This window comes from Urocitellus parryii, chromosome 6 (genome assembly GCF_045843805.1).
Source record: "Urocitellus parryii isolate mUroPar1 chromosome 6, mUroPar1.hap1, whole genome shotgun sequence".
NCBI classification, from domain to species: Eukaryota; Metazoa; Chordata; class Mammalia; order Rodentia; family Sciuridae; genus Urocitellus; species Urocitellus parryii.
The window spans coordinates 16,231,428-16,248,087 of record NC_135536.1 but is presented as its reverse complement, the minus strand read 5'-3'; the positions used below and the strand labels follow the sequence as shown (position 1 = coordinate 16,248,087).

The following is a 16,660-nucleotide window of genomic DNA, read 5'->3' as shown; positions in this document are numbered from 1 at the left end:
TATAGGGGTTTTAGTATTTAGTATTTGGTTAAAACATTGTCTCTTTAAAAGCTATACATATAGTTTATATTATTCTCTTTTTTAAAATTTCTTTTTTAGTTATTGATGGACCTTTTGTTTATTTATTTATAAATAATGAAAATAGTTAAATAGCTTAATTTAATATTGGGAATAAAAGGAATAGGTTTTTAAAAAGGAAATTTACATTATTCAATACTAAAAAAATCTGTAAAATATAATATATAACTTTAGGCACAGAATCATAGATTATAATACTTATTCTAGATAAAAATAAATATGGTTCCAAGAATAGGAAACATAATTCTGAACCTTTTGTGGTATAACATTACATTTTACACATGTATTATTCCTATTACAACAATGAAATACTATGAAGGAACATTATCTTAATCATTTTCACAATTATGATCACTAGGAAAGTTAAAGAAAAATACATACTTTAGCAGGATATTTAAATAACTTCACAAATCCCAAATCATCGCCTGTAGCTAGGACCATTCTGTCACTGGTGAGGCAAGAGGCAGTTACATCTGTGACTTCTCCAATTACTGGCCAAATTCCCTCACAGCATAGACCAAGCACACTTGTCCATGATGCCCAACTAATTTTTTCTACCTAAAAAGAGAAAATTACTGTGTAATATCTAAATTGACAACCAAAATCTGAACATTCATCTTTGTTATTACATGTCACAAGTGAAATTAAATATTAACAGAAAAACAAATCATTAGTTGGCTTGGTTTTAAAGCTTCTCACAGTCTACTAGTTCTTGCAGAAAAAATTTAATATAATATTATTCAGGAAGTCCTTATTATATATTTAGTATGTGTTCTTTTTTTAAAAAAATATTTATTTTTAAGTTTTAGGTGGATACAATATCTGTATTTTACATTTATGTGGTACTGAGGATCGAACCCAGTTCCCCAGTGGTAGGCGAGCACTCTACCACTGAGCCACAACTCCAGCCCCATATGTGTTCTTTATTGGGCTTTTTATTGTTTTTTGCTGTGTTGGGTATCAACCCCAGGGCCTCACACATGCTAGGTAAACACTCTACAACTGAGCTTCATCCCCAGCCCTCACTGTGTGTTCAAGATGCTGAGCATACAGTGATAGTGAATAATCGAGGAACAACCAGGCACAGTGGTGCAGTAATTCCAGGTACTCAGAAGGTTCACTAGATTGAGGCCCACTTGGGCAACTCAAGGAGACCCTATCTCAAAGTAAAATATATAAAGACACATAGAGGTCTAGGGATTTAACTCAGTGGTAGGGTGCTCCTGTATTTATCCTTACGGACAAAAAAAAAAAAAAAGGAATAATCAAGAAACATAACAGTTCATGTCTAAATTTCTATTATGCATTATGTTTTTCAACTGGTACAATCTTTTTTTTTTTAAATTTTAATTTTTTGTTTTAATTAGTTACACATGACAGTACCTTAACATATCATACATTTGAATCAGATGGGATATAATTTCTCATTTTTCTGAGTGTACAGGTTGCAGAATCATATTAGTCATGCAGTCACATATATTAATAATAATGTCTGTTTTATTCTACTATCCTTCCTATCCCCCTAACCCCTCCCCTCCCCTCCCATCACTTCTCTCTACCTAATCTAAGGAAACACTATTCTTTTTTTCTCACATCTTCATACATGTGTTTTGTATAAAGATGAGGGTCTCCTTCCACCTTCCATGCAATTCCTTTTCTCCCTTCCTTTCCCTCCCACCCCTCTTCCCTATGTAGAGGTTACCTTTTTCCGCTGCTCTTCCTCCTTACCCCATTTTGAGTCACCCCCCTTATATTAGAGAAGACATTCGGCATTTGTTTTTTTGGGATTGGCTAACTTCACTTAGCACAATCTGTTCTCATGCCATCCATTTCCCTGCAAATGCCATGATCTTATTATTTTTTAGTGCTGAGTATTATTCCATTGTGTATATATGCCACATTTTTTTTATCCATTCATCCATTGAAGGGCATCTAGGTTGACTCCACAGTCTAGCTATTGTGAATTGTGCTGCTCACGTTTCTTTCCAGCTCTGTGTGACTGTTGTGTTAATATTTTCCCCCTATAAATCTATATTGCTCTTGTATAGTTCCAAAATCTCTCTTTTGTGGAGAGAAACAATGTTAACAGTTTCCAATAATACATCATCTATGAGCAAGTTTTCATTATTAATACATTTATAGTTAGACTCTATGTCTACAGATGTTGACTTAAATTATTATTTAGAATATAGTCATTAGTTTCATAAAAGGCATACCATTTCTGGTGGTGTATAGAGAACTCAGAGTCAGGGGTAGGATGCTATTGTTAAAGGGGAAAGGAGTGAAGGTATAGGATTAATCTAATTTAGCAACTTTGGAGAACTCTAATGAATAGATAGGGGTAATTTACGGAAGAATGTATAAATTCAAACTCCTTATCTGTATTTAGAAAATTATCCTATGTATAAATAGTAAAAGTTAGGAGGTTGAAAGTGGGATAGAGGAGGAAGAAAAAATAACAAGGAAAGAAAGAAAGAGAGAAAATAAGGGGGGGTGAGGTGGGGCCTATGCAATTCCTCTATATTATACTATTCTGGTGATTCAGTTCTTAAAGTCCAATTTCATGCAAAGTTCTTGGTTTCACATATGTTGAGGTTGTGAGGACCAGAGGGGGAAGGGTAGAGGAGAATGGATGAGAAGAGCAAGAAAAGAAAAGTAAGAAAGAAAAAAAAAGTCTACGGCCATACCACCCTGAACGCGCCCGATCTGTCTGGTACAATCTTTTTTATTTTTTTTTCCTTTTTTAAATTTATTTATTTGTGTGTGTGTGAGTGTGGTGCCATGTGCATGTGAGGTAAGAACTCTACCAACTGAGCTATTTCCCCAGCCCATACATTTTTCCTTTTTAAAGCCACTTTTATATTAAATTTACTGAGCATGTTTTCCTAGGCCATGCCTAAAACACCCCAAAACAAAACAAACAAAAATCCAATACTGTCAGGCAAAAAAGTAAAGACACTTAATTTTTTTTTTAAAAGAGAAATCTACTAATAAGCATCATAGGCATATGGGTTCCAAAGATGTGGCAGATGTATAGTACTTCAAATCAGATGGTATGTCCCTTACTAGTGACTAGTGGGTACCTCTTTTCCTTTGAGGAAAGTGATTCTAGCATAGCTAGAATACCAGCTTTATTCTTCTACTTAAAACAGTATCTGTTCCTTTACCTATCTTAGGTGTTTCATAGTTACACGCATTCTAGCCAAATAAAATAAACACACCACAAGAATATCATTCAAATAATGTGAGAATAAACTTCACATGTAACTAAATGATGAAAAGTAGGCATAAGTTTTCCAACCACTTTTACTCATATGAACACCATTACAAGCACCAGTGTCCTCCTACCTCCACATTGGGGATGGTTTGTTTTTTCCCTCTGGGAGCTTCAAAGAATAACTGTTCTTTAGCACCAGTGTTGACCTGTAAAAGCTTTCCTTAAAAAAATAAAAAATATATAGAACATACTTATATCATATAAATACTTATATCATTAGTATAATGTTTCAATTTTATGGGAAAAAATAAGCTTAAGTATAAAAAAACATTTTCCTCTCCAAATCAAAATATTTTAAGATATTGTATTTTCTTAATCTCCATATAATTAAATTCATAAACAGCTTAATTTTTTATTTATGCAAATACATAGAAGCTATTTGTTTTTAGGCATATTGAAAAAATCTTAGAAACAAATATTGAAAATTTTTTTAAATGCATGCAAGTATTTTGTTTAGCAATACCTAAGAGAATCCTTAATTTAAAATATTAAAGTTTTAAAGTTGAAAATATAAAAATATAACCCTTAAAGGTAGCATTTAAAATATTTAACATTTATTTTAACTTATCAAACACTGTCATAAAATACAAAGATCCTCATTAAATTATGCTATATAATTATGGAAATGCATATTAACTAATAGGAAAAGGAGGTTAAAATACTCATTAACATTTATATTTCCAAATTTGAAGTTTGTCAAATTTATCAGATAATAACTAGTACATTATCTAACTAAAAATCTTTATGTACAATATATTTATATTATTCCCCAAACTAAATAACTTATTACTGTACTGTCATTTGAATGACATAAGGTAAAGTACTAAGAAAGTTTATAGCATTCCCTTTTAGATGTAAAATAAAGTAGTGGAGAATAATTTTGAGAATACAGTTTATTTTTCACAAGGTTTTTTGATTCTAACAAGATCCAAACAAATCATGTTTGTTTCTTTAAAGTAGCTACACTAAGTCAAATTTTAGTGTAATAAAATTTATTTATAAATCAAACTTTTATTAAATATTAAACTGTTTAAAGTCTTACCTCTAATATCCCAATCAATATGGGTTATGCAACTTGTAGCTCCTTTGCATATTCCCACTCGTTTACTACTCATTACATTATATATATCTATAAAGCTGTCATGGGATGCCACAGCTAGATATTTCCCAGATCCTACAACAGAAACATATTTTGGCATTTTCTACTTGTGGAAATGTTTTTACCCTCTGCAACTAGAGTTAATTTTCTTAATATGTTTTTGGAGAAATCTTAGGTGCTTCATAAGTTACCTAGTACTGAACAGATGTATTAAATGATAAATGATAACATTTTCAAGTATATTAATAACTAACAAGGGGCTGGGGCTGTAGGTCACTGGTGGAGTGCCTGCCTTGCATGTGTGAGGCACTGGGGTTGATCCTCAGCAAGACATAAAAATAAATAAATAAAATAAAGGTATTGTATCCATCTATAATTTTAAAAAAATAACAAAATAAAATAAATTTTAGTGAAACAAATTAGTTCAGTGGAGAGCAAACTGTCAAAATTATATATGATGTAATTTTGGTATGTTTTCATGACCAAAAAAACTCTTTAAATTTAGAAAAAAAAAGATCTAGACCAACATAAGTAAATTTTGCTTAATATTGTATTATATTATAATATATTATAGTAGGTTTTTAAAAAAACTGTATTATAGTAGGTTTTTTTAAAAAAATGTTGTTAGTTATAGATAGACACAATATCTTTATTTTTATGTGATGCTGAGGATCGAACCCAGTGTCTAATACGTGTGAGGCAGGTGCCCTACCATAGAGCTACAGCCCCAGCCCTATAGTAGGTTTTGTAATAAATAATGACTGCAAGAAAACTGGTATGAATGAGTAAAATTAATGCATTTTCTTCCTTGTGGTGCTGGGGATTAAACCAGGGTCTCTCACATGCCATGCTACATCCCCAGCACAAAGTAATACAATTTTAAAAGCACTAAGAATATTAAAAAAAAAAAAAAAGAATGTCATGAAAACAGTCAAGCTCTTTTTATGTTACAAATGAGAAAGGTGAAGTTCAGAGTAGTGTCCTGGCCCAAGTCATATGGAAAATTTAGTAATAAGAATTAGCACTAAGCAAGATATTTGCATAATCAAATACAGGGCTTTTACTTCTTACCATACTGCTCCTTCTAGTCAAAAAAGTAAAATTCCAAAATAAAACAAGCTAATATAAACCACACATTGATACATTTACTCATATTCAGACCAAAGTTAATAATCAAATAAATGCAATCTTACCAGGTGAAAATCTAATATCTGAAATAATATCTTTTCTGTGGTGAAAAGACACAAGATCCTCTAGAGTATCTGCATTTGCCATTAAGAAACTTCCATCATTGAGACCTACAGCTAAAGCTTTTCCATCAGGAGAAAAACAGCAACATCTTCCACCTGGTAAAGGAAGAAAAGAGTATGTATTAGGAAATTGTCTTTTTTAAAAAATACGTAGTTGAAGGACCTTTAATTTCAAAGAGGATGCCTATATTTATTATGGCTTCAAATCAACATAAAAAAGGAGTCAAGAGATGCAGATGAAGTTTTCTATGAAAATTCCAGTAAGAAATTCTAAAAAAAAAAAAAATTAAACTCATTTCTAAATGTAACCAAACTGAGTACTGATATTTGTCTTAAAAGAAATTAAGTTGAAAAAAAAGTTGAGATTGCCTGTCTGAGCCAAGTGCTGGGAGGGGTTACAGGAAGGTGTCATCCTCCTTTCCTAGTCCCCCATGCACCTTGTTTTCAGACAAGGTCTGGCTTGATCTCCCCCCCCCATAAGCAAATGGCCGGCAAACTCCAGGGAATCCAGGCATGGTTGCTTCCCTACATCCTTGGCTAACAAGGCAGAGCAGTGGGAAGACAATGCAGTTCTGTGTGGGGAGGCAGTCCTGGGTGAATGTTGTGCCTGGGTGCATGTGATGGCCTACAGGAGCCTGATATTTGTACTGCTATTTATTTTTGTGAAGAAGCAATCATGCACTTGCAAATGAACCTACAACAGGACCCCATGTCCCTGTGGGACACAATGTTCCCAAAGACTTAAAAGAGGAGAATGACACTCAACTCTTCAGTGTTCAGAACATCAAGTATGAATCCCAGCTCCTTGCAGACGCAAGCCTGCTACAACTGGAAACTCAGGTAAATCAAAGTTGCTACAACTATTTGTACAAGATGAAAGTTTTGGATGCCATCCTTGCCTCTGAGACCCCGTTTCATGCTGAAGGCTGGCACCACCATTCCTTAATGGGCAATAATTTCTGTTCCTCCTTGCTAGATCTGTGGAACACTATTACTCCTTTCAAGGTTGTATGGAAGACCCTCACTGATACCCTGCTAAATGGCCAGGCACTAGTCTGCTGTGAGACAGGGGTGTTTAGCTAGAGTGAGTACCTGTGCCATCAAGAGACCCTAAGTGAGCTGGCCACCATGGTCAAGGCAAGAATTGGGAACTCATCAGCACCAACCATCAGCTGGAGACCTCATTCCCCTGAAATCACCCCAGCTATCCAGGTGACATAAGTCCCTCCCCTCCGGTCAGAAGAGCAAATGTGTCAAGAATTTCCTGGAATTGAGCTTTATGTGGCATTTATACACAATGGAGTATTACTCAGCACCAAAAAATGACAAAATCATGGCATCTGCAGGGAAATGGATGGCATTAGAGCAGATTATGCTAAGTGAAGCTAGCCAATCCCTAAAAAACAAATACCAAATGTCTCCTTTGATATAAGGAGAGCAACTAAGAACAGAGCAGGGAGGAAGAGCATGAGAAAAAGATTAACATTATCTAGGGACAAGAGGTGGGAGGGAAAGGGAGACAGAAGGGAAATTGCATGGAAATGGAAGGAGACCCTCATCGTTATACAAAATTACATATAAGAGGAAGTGAGGGGAAAGGGAAAAAAACAAGGGAGAGAGATGAATTATAGTAGATGAGGTAGAGAGAGAAGATGGGAAGGGAGGGAGGATAGTAGAGGATAGGAAAGGCAGCAGAATACAACATACACTAGTATGGCACTATGTAAAAACGTGGATGTGTAACCAATGTGATTCTGCAATTTGTATATGGGGTAAAAATGGGAGTTTGTAACCCACTTGAATCAAATGTATGAAATATGATATGTCAAGAGCTTTGTAATGTTTTGAACAATCAATAATAAATAAAAAAAGAAAGAAACAACAAAAACAAAAAAGGATGACTATAACACATTGGAGAGCACTTTGATGGAGCTGAAGGACTCAATGCAGACTGAGCCAGACAGATGTGATATATGAGGTAGGCTACCTGCTAGGCAGCTCTCAAGAAACCTGGCTCAGTAGACCCAAACTGTGTTAGACAAAGCTCCTGTTGTGTCCAGGGTTCTTAGAGCTTGTGTATAAAAGGTCATTCCCCAACCCTTTCTTATAGGATTTTTTTAGAACATCAGCTACGATTTTATTTCTCCCCAGTAGGATTTTTTTTCTGGATTTGAATTCATATGTCATTCTTATTTCTATCAAAGTTTCCTTAAAAATCTTCACTTGTTTTTGGCCATAGTTCCCCTACTCGGTTCTAGACCATTTAATCCCAAAGAGTAGAAGTAAGGTGTCTTCCCCATTGTACTCAATCCATTGGTAACCTCTGGGCTTAGGTTGTCTCAGAGTTGTTTGGTGGAAAAGGCAGACAGGAACCGGGGTTGCAGGCAGTGAGGAAGTGTGTGTTATGTGCAACAACTTACCCTGGCACTCCACTTAAACCAAGATGTGTTGAAACTTTAACACAACTTTCCTCATATGCAAGGATCTGCCCTTCTACCTCCATTCAATCCTCTCTTGTGAATACATTGAATAAAAGAGAATGTTCTGATACCTGACATAATCTATTCCAACATACAAGATGGTATACAGGAATGGTTTTCCCTAATAAGGCAGTGTACTGGTCTGACTTTAGTTGGTGAATAAAATGAACTATTAAAAAGCAACAACACAGGGCTGGGATTGTGGCTCAGCGGTAGAGCGCTTGCCTAGAGCAGGTGGGACCCGGGTTCGATCCTCAGCACCACATAAATAAAGGCAATCTGTTGTGTCCATCTACACCTAAAAAATAAATATTAAAAAATGCAACAATACAGAAATTAAGTTGATGAAAAAGAATAAGAGATTTTACCTATTAACTAACAAATGCCAATGACATAAGTGGAAACTTTTGGGGGTGGGGGAAGAAGACTGCTATCTTAGTAGATTCTACCCAAGAAATCAGAAATTTAGGAAATGAGGCCATCTTTTAAAAATGCTATAAAATGTTTTTTTAAAATCTGACAATAGGTCCTGCCTTTTCTTTTGTAAAGACAAAACCCTTGGGAGTTTTAATTCTGCTTTGTATTTCCCTATGGGGCCTCCACTGCTTTTCTATGGGAGACACTCTTAATTTAACAGATGAGAATATTTGAAAACAAAACAAAACAAAACAAAAGGGAAATTTGGCAATAGGTAATTATTAGTTAAAGAGAAAAATCTAAGCTTCAAAACTATGCAAATTATATTAATATTATTAATTGTTAGTATTAATTTTTTTTTATTGTTGGTCATTCAAAACATTACATAGTTCTTAATACATCATATTTCACAGTTTGATTCAAGTGGGTTATGAACTCCCAATTTTACCCCGTATACAGATTGCTGTATCACATCAGTTACCCTTCCATTGATTGACATATTGCCTTTCTAGTGTCTGATGTATTCTGCTGTCTGTCCTATTCTCTACTATCCCCCCTCCCCTCCCCTCCCCTTTTCTCTCTCTACCCCTTCTACTGTAAATCATTTCTTCCATTTGTATTATCTTGTCTTACCCCTCCTTTCCTCTTATATGTCATTTTGTATAACCCTGAGGATCGCCTTCCATTACCATGCGATTTCCCTTCTCACTTCCTTTCCCTCCCACCTCTCAACCCTGTTAATGTAAATCTTCGTCTCAAGCTCTTCGTCCCTACCCTGTCCTTGTTTCCTCCCCTTATATCAAAGGAGTCATTTGGTATTTGTTTTTTAAAGATTGACTAGCTTCACTTAGCATAATCTGCTCTAATGCCATCCATTTCCCTCCAAATTAGTATTAATTTTTTTAAAAAAGGTTAGTACTACACTGATAAATACACAACAATGGGCTTACTCTGACAGCAAGAGATGCAGCAAGCATACAAAAACCCTAAGGCTTTTGAATCTTTCATGAAATAAGATGGAAGAGGGATGGGGTACAGCTGTTACAGAATGAGAATAAGTAGTCATCTAATTAACAAGCATAAACTGGCAATGAAGAAATGTAGGATGTAATTTGAGATCTGAGAGTCAAGAAATGACCTGGAGCAGGATGACAGCAGTGGAAATGATGAGAAGTGGTAGGATTTGGACATGTTTGAAAATACATATGAAAGAACTTTAACCAACTGAGTGTAGAGTAAGTGGTGGTTTCTGCTTCAAAGGTGATGCCATTTACTGATATGAGAGAAACCAGACAAGGTACAAGTATTCATTTCTGTACCACTTTGGGTAAGGATGCCTAAGAAGTTCAATTGAAGACAGCAAAGAGCCAGTTTGACATATTAATTCTTCTCTGGAGATCAGGGGGTACAGGCAAGAGATATAAAAATATGAGGCAACAGCATATAGATGGCAGTTACATCCATGAAATAGAATAAGAACTTTTTCTTAATTTTATTGCTGCTTAGCCCCAAATTCACCATTTTAATCCCATCATTTTTTATTGAAGCTGAATCCTATAAGCATTTTTCCTTTGCCAACTGATTTGATTTGTTCTAGTAAAGGTACTAGAGGGACACTGCAAGGCCAAAGCAGAAGGAAGGAACTTTGCTTCCTTTTGGTGTCTAGACATTAGCAGATTAATGTTTTTTTTTTTTCCTACCATTATAACAAAGGATTTCCTAGACCAGCTGTGACACTTGTCCTCTGGCAAATTTCTTTACCACTGGTAGGTGGTAAAGGGTCCTGTGGCACGCATGCACTCTCCACAGAGAATGGTAGAGGAGTTTGATCTTCAAGTTCATTGGCCTTAAATATAGTAGCTGCTTTCTGCAGTTGTTCCTTATACATCTCTTAAAATATTTTTAAGCCTTCTACTAGTTAACCACCTTATATTAGTTAACGCATCATAGTCTTTGGGCTTGAGCACAGTGCTGAGTCCTTACAAGTAGGAAACGGGTGCTGGTAATCCAAGGCATGCACTGGTGTCACAATTAATCAAGTTACTAACCCCGCCGTTGACTGTAATGAACTACCTATTAAAGTTAATGCCTTGGAAGCCCAAGAGGCTGCTGCCCTTGACCACTATAATAATGATGACTACAAAGACAAGTAAAAAGACAGTGTTGTGAAACAGATTCCTCTGACTGCGTGAAGAATCTACAGAAAGACGTAACGAGCTCAGGTCCTTAAATTCCTAGCATGAATTGCAGTCTGAGAAAGCTTCCACAGAGAGTATAAAAGAATACCTGACATTACAGTCACTAAAATTTAAACACAAATTTCACTGTCTGCAGATATAGAATGTCAACTGAATTATATAGCTTCACTAAATTTCTTGTATGAAAATTAGGGAGCCAGTGCAACCATTATGGAAAGCAGTATGGTTGTGATTAAAAAAAAACTATAAAAAATGAGAGGGTGGGCCAAACTTGATCCATAAATTGATGCTTGTTGTAAAGGAATAAATCTAAAAGTTTAGGAAGGTAGGAAGTTGCTGCTCCTTTTTTTTCAGTGTTGGGGATTAAACCCCCAGGGCCTCAAAAAACTTGGAATGGAACCACCATTTGACCCAGCTATTCCACTCCTCAGTTTATACCAAAAGAACTTAAAAATCAGCACACTTCAGTGATGCAGCCACATCAATGTTTATAGCAACTCAACTTACAATAGTTAAACTATGGAGCTAACCTAGGTGCCCTTCAACAGATGAATGGATAAAGAAAATGTGGTATATGGACACAATGGAATATTACTCATCCCTAAAGAATAATGAAATTATGGCATTCTTAGGTAAATGAATTGAACTGGAGAATATTATGCTAAGAAAAATAAGCCAATCCCCCAAAACCAAAGAATGGATGTTTTCTCTGATAAACAGATGCCAATCCATAATGGGGGAGGGTTGGGGAAAATAGAGGTACTTTGGATTAGGCAGAGAGGAGTGAAGGGAGGGGAGGAGATATGGGGGTAAGAAGGATAGTAGAATAAATTGAACATTACTACCAAATGTACATATGATTACACAACCAGCGTGATTCTACATCATGTACAACCAGAGGAATGAGAAGTTATACTCCATTTTATGTATTATGTGTCAAAATGCATTCTACTGTCATGTATAACTAATTAGAACAAAATTTTAAAAAAGAAAGAAAATTAGGGCACCAAAAGGGCACATCTCGTTGGCACATCACCTTAAACAAAGGTGAGATCTCAAACTTATGTTTTTCTGAGTCTCACCTGCTTTCTTTCCCTGTGTTTAAGAAGTCTGACCTTTTGGGGCAGTTGCCTTGCAAAGGAATGCTCATCTTTCTGAAGAACTAGCATAACTACCCGTTGCCACTAGACTTATAATTTGGGTCAAATCTCAGCATGCTGTAGGGCAGAGATGAGTAAATTTTTATTAAAGGAATAGACAGTACATGTTTTCAGTTTTGCAGGCCATATAATATCGGTCATAGCTACTCAACTCTGTTACTGTAGTGCAAAACCAGCTCCAGACAACACATAAGTAAATGGGCATGGTTGTGATAAAAAAAAAAAACTATAAAAAATGAGAGGATGGGTCAAACTTGATCAATAAGTTGATGCTTGTTGTAAAGGAATGAATCTAAAAGCTTAGGAAGGAATAAAGTTGCTGCTCCTTTTTTTTTTTTTTTTTTCAGTGTTGGGGATCAAACCCAAGGCCTCATGCATGCCAGGCAAATGCTCTACCACTAAGCTACATTCACAGCACAGGGAGGTATGAATGTTAAAACAGATTTTTCATTAGCAACCTCATACCCACCCACCCACCCTTCCCCCAAAGTCTAGAAATAGTTCCTTCACTAAGGCAATGACATATTAAGGGCAGCACCTGCATCTTAGCAAGCCCTGTAATTGTTCTCCTATGTAGGTCAGGAATGACCATAGGAGAGGTTGCCATTGATATGGGCTCCCTGATTCAACAGGGACCTTGAAGAAGCAGAGGCCAAGTGGCAGCTCTTAATCACCAAAGCCAAAATAGATTCTTTTACAGAAAAGGACGGGAGGAATGTACTTATAATCAGAATACTTTAGTCTGTAGGGATTTCTGTTGATGGCTAATTAAGCACATCTCTGTATGAATGAAATAGGTAGGCTACCAGATTAACAATTTATTTAACAGAAGAAACTTCAGATGTGGTGGCTAAAAACCTGACTTAAATTCCCACAATGGAGAACAATAGATTCTCAACCAGTTTTCAGACCTAAGCCAATGTATACACAAGGAGCCCCTTACTGAGGGGGAGGCTAGAATCCAGTAGAACTATCATAAATGTATGACACATATCTTCTCCCAAGGGAACTGTGGCCACTTAAGAGAATGGCCGCAAATTGGAAAAAGAAAATATCAAAGTTTCAAGGATTACTACATATAAAATCTGAATTGATGCTAATTTTTAGGGACACAAAATGATGCTATTTTCTACCACTGTGAAAGATTATGGGGATCATATATAATAGATGAAATCTTAGGTCAAGTTTGAATCACAGTAGGACCCACCCAATTCCTAAATTACAATACTTGGCAACTGGTAGACTCTTCCATGCTAGTGTTATAATCCATGGGATAAAGGTCACTATGATACAAAGAACTAGGTAGAAGCCTCTGGAGATTCCCTTCTCTATCAAGACGATAAACCAGAAGCAAAATGTTGAGCCCAAGAATTATAAAAATCAGTAACACTATCAAATCCTTGAAATATGCAGGAGTAGGGATATCTATCATATCATGTAAAATTGCCTGTTGGGTCTATATTAAAATTAGATGAATTTTAGATAATAACTGAATAATAAATTTAATCAGGTAGTGACTCTAATTGAAACTGATCCTCCAGATGTACCATCTTTACAGGAACAAATTAATGCAGCTCCTAACATTTGGTGTGCAGTCATTGCTACTAGACTCACTGCCTTGGTTAATGCTTTTTTTCTCCTTATCAATTTGAAAGGACCACCAGAAGCAGTTTGCTTTTACCTGGCTTGTACCTGAGTATACCTTCAAAGCCTTGCCTCAGGGTTATTTTAACTCTCCTATTCTCTGCCATAATATAGTCCACAGAGATCCTGAGGGTCTTGACATTTCACAAAACATCTCAATGGTCCACTACATTGATGACATTATGCTGAATGGATCCGGGAAGCAGGAAGCAACAAATACTTTAGATGCCTTAGTAAGACATGTGAATCAAGAAAGTTGCTGATAATAACTCAGCCACCCAGGCACCAGCCACATCAGTGATGTGTCTGATGTCCATTGGTCTGGAGTATGTCAAGATATTCCCTCCAAGGTAAAAGACAAGTTGCTGTACCTCCCATCACCTATCATATGAACAAAAGGAGTAAAACACTCTGTTAGCCTCATGGAAGCAACATATACTACATTTCAGAGAAGCTGCTTCTACCCACCTAACAAATAATTTTGCAAGTCACTGAAAGGCTTCCAGCTTGCAGTGAGCACCAGAGCAAAAGAAGGAAAGCTGATTTTTCACTTGGGAAGAATGAGCCAGCAGATCCAATGACACTCAAAGTATATGTGGTACATAGGGATGCTATATGGAGCCACTAGAAAGCTACCCAAGGAAAATCATACTGAAGAACCACAGGATCCGAGAGCAAATTCCATGCTCTCCTTTACAGATAATTATTTTCCTTTTGAGAAGTAGCTTCTAGATTGCTACTAGACCTTGTCAGAGAGTAAATGCCTATGTCACTATGTGTCCTATGCTTCCAATCATGAATTGGAAGTACATGAGCAATCAAGCCATGGTTTAAGTGTGCACAGTGGCAATATATCAAGAGAAAATGATATACAAACAACTAGTCTTTTTTCTTATTTGTCCTAATTGTGTGTGTGTGTGTGAGAGAGAGAGTGCTGGGGATAGAACCAAGGGCCTTGTGCATGTGAGGCAAGCACTCTACCAACTGAGCTATATCCCTAGCCCTTTTTTGTTGTTGTTGTTCTAATTATTTATACATGACAGCAGAATGCATTTAGATTCATTGTACACATATGGAGCACAACTTTTCATTTATCTGGTTGTACACGATGTAGAGTTGCACCATATTTGCAGTCATACATGTACATAGGGTAATGATGTCCATCTCATTCCACCATGTTTCCTACCCCATGCGCCCTCCTCTCCCTATACTCCCCTTTGCTTAATTAAAGTTCCTCCATTCTTCTCCCACCCCCCATTATGGATCAGCAACCAATTATCACAGAGAACACTGGGCCTTTGGTTTTTTGGGGATTGGGCTTACTTCATTTAGCATGATATTCTCCAACTCCATCCATTTACCCATAAATGCCATAATTTTATTCTCTTTTAATGCAGAATAATATTTCATTGTGTATATGTACCAGTTTTTTTTATCCATTCATCTATTGAAGGACATCTAGGTTGGTTCCATAGTTTAGCTATTGTGAATTGAGCTGCTATAAACATTGATGGGGCTGCATCACTATAGTATGCTGATTTTAAGTCCTTTGGGTATAGACCGAGGAATGGGATAGCTGGGTCTAATCGTGGTTCCATTTCAAGTTTTTAAAGGGATCTCCATATTGCCTTCCAGAGTGGCTGCATCAATTTGCAGTGCCACCAGCAATGTATGAGTGTACCTTTTTCCCCACAACCTCGCCAACAATTATTGCTTGTATGCTTGATAACTGCCATTCTGAATGGAGTGAGATGAAATCTTAGTTTTGATTTCTATTTCTCTTTTTTTATTAAATTATTTATTCTAATTTGTTATATACGATGGCAGAATGCAATTCATTTCATATTACACATATAGAGCACAATTTTTCAAGTCAATACACAAAGTATTTTCACACCATTTGTGTCTTCATACATGTGCTTAGGGTAATGATGTCTAACTCATTCCACCATCATTCCTACCCTCTTGCCCCTACTCCACTTCTCCCTTCCCTTTGCCCTGTCTAAAGTTCCTCCATTCCTCCCATGCTCCCCTTCAATTGCCATTATGAGTCAGCACCCTCATATTAAGAAAACATTCAACCTTTGGTTTTCTGGGATTGATTTACTTTACTTAGTATTATACTCTCCAACTCCATCCATTTACCTTCAAATGCCATGATTTTATTCTTTTTTAATGCAGAGTAATGTTCCATTGTGTATATATACCAAAGTTTCCCTATCCATTCATCTACTGAAAGGTATCTAGGTTGGTTCCACAATTTAGCTATTGTGAATTGTGCTGCTATAAACATTGATATGGCTGTGTTCCTATAGTATACTGTTTTAATGTCATTTGGGTATAAGCTGAGGAGTGAAATAGCCAGATCAAATGGTAGTTCCATTCCAAGTTTTCCAAGGAATCTCCATACTGCTTTTCATATTGGCTGCACTAATTTGCAGTCCCACCAGCAATGTATGAGTGTGCCTTTTCTGCCACATCCTCATCGACACACACTGTTGCTCGTATTCTTGAGAGGTGCCATTCTGACTGAAGTGAGATAAAAATCTTAAGAGTTGATTTGCATTTCTCTAATTACTACAGATGATGAATATTTTTTTCATATGTTTGTTGATCGATTGTATATATTATTCTGAGAAGTGTCTGTTCAGTTCCTTAGCCCACTTACTGACTGGGTAATTATTATTTTTTTGGTGTTACATTTTTCGAGTATATCCTGGAAATTAGTGCTCTATCTGATGTGCACATAGTAAAGATGTTCTCCTGCTCTGTGGACTCTCTCTTCACATTGTTGATTATTTCCTTTGCCAAAAAGAAGCTTTTTAGTTTGAACCCATCTCATTTATTAATTCTTGGTTTTATTTCTTGCACTTTAGGATCTGGTTAAGGAAATCAGGATCTAACTGACATGGTAAAGAACTGGGCCTACTTTTTCTTCTATTAGGCACAGGGTCTCTGGTATAATTCCTAGGTCCTTGATCCACATTGAGTTTTGTGCATGGTGAGAGATAGTAATTTAATTTCACTTTACTGCATGTGGATTTCCAATTTTCCCAG

The 16,660-nt window shown here is 36.2% G+C and overlaps 1 protein-coding gene and 1 pseudogene across 4 annotated transcripts in view; one reads left to right on the top strand and one right to left on the bottom strand.

Annotated features, from left to right (window-relative positions):
• Positions 1 to 16,660, bottom strand: part of Eml5 (EMAP like 5) — a 175,489-nt gene that overhangs the window by 45,648 nt on the left and 113,181 nt on the right. For all 4 annotated transcript variants that reach the window (XM_026400970.2, XM_077799819.1, XM_077799818.1 and 1 more), the window contains exons 22-25: positions 5,648 to 5,800; positions 4,398 to 4,529; positions 3,427 to 3,515; positions 460 to 636 (exon numbers count right to left, since the gene is read on the bottom strand). In XM_026400970.2, coding sequence (XP_026256755.2) covers positions 460 to 636; positions 3,427 to 3,515; positions 4,398 to 4,529; positions 5,648 to 5,800 — 551 coding nt within the window. The remainder of the gene's footprint in view (positions 1 to 459; positions 637 to 3,426; positions 3,516 to 4,397; positions 4,530 to 5,647; positions 5,801 to 16,660) is intronic.
• Positions 6,325 to 7,681, top strand: LOC113191545 (protein C1orf43 homolog pseudogene; annotated as a pseudogene).